General features: G+C 59.1%; 1 protein-coding gene across 2 annotated transcripts in view; it reads left to right on the top strand.

Moving 5' to 3' along the window:
* TMPRSS6 (transmembrane serine protease 6) overlaps window positions 1-3427 on the top strand; it is a 35418-nt gene that overhangs the window by 30644 nt on the left and 1347 nt on the right. The window contains exons 14-16 of one of the 2 annotated variants that reach the window (XM_007454066.1): window positions 175-343; window positions 1712-1983; window positions 2450-2482. In XM_007454066.1, the coding sequence (XP_007454128.1) occupies window positions 175-343; window positions 1712-1983; window positions 2450-2482 (474 nt within the window). The remainder of the gene's footprint in view (window positions 1-174; window positions 344-1711; window positions 1984-2449; window positions 2483-3427) is intronic. The other variant, XM_007454065.1, reaches the window with a different exon arrangement.

Here is a 3427-nt window from a genome sequence, read left to right on the forward strand (position 1 = left end):
TGTGTGTCCCCCCCCCCTCTCTCCCTCCCTCGCCCCTTCATTCTCTTCCCCTGTCCCCTTCCTGTCATTCCTCTGCTCGCCCTCCATGCCTCCCCCTTCTCTTTTTCTCTGTGTCTGTTTCTCTGCGGCTGCTCGCCGCCCTCTGTTCATCCCTGCCCCTTCCCCCACCTCTAGACTGTGGCCTCCAGGGCCCCTCGGGCCGCATCGTGGGCGGGGTCGAGTCCTCGGAGGGTGAGTGGCCCTGGCAGGCCAGCCTCCAGGTTCGGGGCCGACACATCTGTGGGGGGGCCCTCATCGCGGACCGCTGGGTGATCACAGCTGCCCATTGCTTCCAGGAGGACAGGTGAGGGGGACGGCACGGGGACGTGGGCCGCGAGAGGTGGGGTAGGGAAGGCTGTGACGGGGTACAGTGTGTCTTGAAACCTAAGCAGACAGAGGGGAGGGCGGTGGGAAGCCCCTCAGACTGGCTGTTCCGACACTTGGGTTCAGCCCTGGCTCCACCGCGAGCGTACTCTGTGCCCCTGGAGAGGCTGCTTGACCTCTCTGTGCTCTACTTTTGGTATCTTGCTTTCAGCTGGGTCAGTGATTCATTTATTTACTCATTCATCCATTCAGCTATATTCGTTGTGCTCCTACTATGTGCCAGGGGCTGTGCTAGACACCGGGGTACAGCAGAAAACAGAACTGCCTGACCTGGTCATAGGCCATAAACCCCCTCCTCCAGGCACGCCTGTCTGTGACCTGGGGCGGGAGAGGTGGGGCAGAGAAGCCCACAAGAAGGGACATCTCACCCTGCCCTACAGACATCTTCCTCATCTCCGTGGTGGGCTGACAGCATCCACTCTCCACCCCTAGCCTGATGTCTGGTGTCCCAGACCCACCCCCCAGCACGGCCAGTTCCGGACTCTGTCCCCACACCTTCTCCTCTGTCCTGGGTCTATACAGTCCGAGCCAAAGGCCTGGAGCCGCCAGGGCACCCCTCCCCCTCCCCTCACACTCAGCCAGGCGGCAAGCCCTCTCAGTGATCTGGAGAATCTTCAGCCACTGCCTGTCCACGCTGCCACCATCACCCCTGGGTCACCCCGGCAGCCCAGAGCTCAGTTCCCTTTTGCATCCTCTGCCCAGGTGCCCGGGTGCCCTTCTGGGTGCAGTCTGACTACCCAGCTTCTTTCACTTCATCCCTGGCTCCCCACTGCCCACAAGGTAGAGAAAGACCTGGATGCTGACCTGGCCTCCAGTGGTCTGCACAGCCCATTCTCTGCCAATTCCTCCACACTCAACTCCCTCCCCCTCCTCCTGAGGACCAGCAAGTTTCAGGGCATTCCCAGCTGCCCCATCTACAAAGTGCACAGGAAAAAAAGGAGAGAATGATCTGCCAGTGCCTGGCACTGTGCTAATTTTTTTACATACACAGTCTTATTGAATTCCCTCAGGAACATATGACTAGATGATGCTATTCCCATTTTGCAGATGGGGTGACTGAGGCCTAGAGAGGTGCACACACACCTCGGGAGGGATGACACTGGAGCTGGAACCCAGGCAGGAGGGCTCCAGGGCCAACACTGAACACCATACCACCAGCTGCCTGGCCTTCCAGAGCAGGGCGGGGATGGGTTGGAGGCTGGTGTCCCGGGGGGAAGCTGGCTACCCTAGGGATCTGGGATGGGATCGGGGAGGCGGCCGCTGAGTGAGCCCCCCTCTCTGCCCTCAGCATGGCGTCCCCGGCGCTGTGGACCGTGTTCCTGGGCAAAGTGTGGCAGAGCGCTCGCTGGCCGGGTGAGGTGTCCTTCAAGGTGAGCCGCCTGCTCCTGCACCCGTACCATGAGGAGGACAGCCACGACTATGATGTGGCCCTGCTGCAGCTCGACCACCCCGTGGTGCGCTCGGCCTCCGTGCACCCCGTCTGCCTGCCCGCGCGCTCCCACTTCTTCGAGCCGGGTCTGCACTGCTGGATCACGGGCTGGGGTGCCCTGCGCGAGGGTGGTGAGCTGGACTGCGGGCAGGGGAGATGGGATGGGTCCCCCTCATGCAGCTTCTGAGCCTGGAGGTGAACTGGCAGGCGGCCCTGGGGCTCCCCTCCAGAGGCCCGCTAGTCCTGGGATTAAATTGCACTGGATTTCATGGAAAAAAACAACCTTTAACCATGGCCGTGGGCCTCTCCCCTTCCCTTCCTGCCAGAAGGGCATTTAAGGAGAACCAAGGTCATGGAAGGATATCCTAGGGGATAAGTGTGGAGTGATGGGGCAGGCCAGGGACCCCACAGCCCGTGGGCAAGCTCCAACCCTCTGCTCCTTGGACAGCGGGGGGTGGGGGGGGGTATGCGTCTGTGTTGGGGGGAGGCTCTTAATTATTAACACTTACCGCATGGAGGTTAGATTTTAGGGGAACATGATTTCATTTAATCCATCCAATAACCCTAGCTATTGGTTATCATGGACCCCATCTCAAGGATGGGGAAACGGAGGCTCAGAGACATTTAGCTGTGACTCAAAGTCACACAGCCAGAGAGGGTTGGAGCAGAGACTAGAACCCAGGACTATCTGACCCCAGAGCCCCTGCTGTTTGGTTGCTGCCTCTCAGAAACATGAGTTTCTCCCGTTCCCTCCTACAGTGACTGGAGCTGGCCATCCCTAGAGGCCACCTCTCAGTTCTGTGCATAACTACAGCCACGCCCTGCACCCTTCGCGGTGGTGGCTTTAAAAATGTGTACTGTGCTTTACAATCTGGAGGTAGGCAGGACTGAGGGATAATTTAAAGACGGAGAAACTGAGGCTCGGGTGAAAAGTGACATGTCCAAGAGGATGATAGAGAACAGTGTAAAACAAGGATTGGTCCACTTCCTCATTCATTCATTCAATGACACATTTATGAGCACCTGCTATATGCCAGGCATCGAGTTGGACACAGGGAATATAAAGACAAACAGGAAACATGCTTTGGGGAGCTGACACGGATGGGGAGGTACGGGGGGGCAGTGGCAGCCCAGAGGAAGGGTGGGCTGAGCTCAGGCTTGGAGGATAGGTCAGCAGTGTCCCAGCGAAGGGGAAAGGCATTTCTGATAGGAGCACAGGTGGCAACCCAGGGAGCCCTGAGAACACCCAGCACCAGAGGGGAGCCGGTGGATCTGGGTGCAGATCCGGAACCAGGAGTCCTCTTCCTGACCTGCTCGAAGCATCAGGGCTTTGAGAAAAAGCACGGATGTCTGGGCCCAGCCCAGCCGAACAGACCGGATCTCCGGGTGGAACTAGGCACAGTGTCGATTGAAGCTCCTCGGGAGAAGTGCTGGCTGGACAGTGGGGAGACGCTGACGAGTTTTAGGGGGAAGTGAAGGGGTGAGATGTGTGTTCTGGAAAAATCCCCCAGGGCTGTCACAGAGCGGAGGGGAGGCAGCCAAGAAGCCTCAAGCAGGAGGGGTGGCGGGGGGGGG

Source organism: Lipotes vexillifer, unplaced genomic scaffold (genome assembly GCF_000442215.2).
Source record: "Lipotes vexillifer unplaced genomic scaffold, Lipotes_vexillifer_v1.1 scaffold382, whole genome shotgun sequence".
NCBI lineage: Eukaryota > Metazoa > Chordata > Mammalia > Artiodactyla > Lipotidae > Lipotes > Lipotes vexillifer.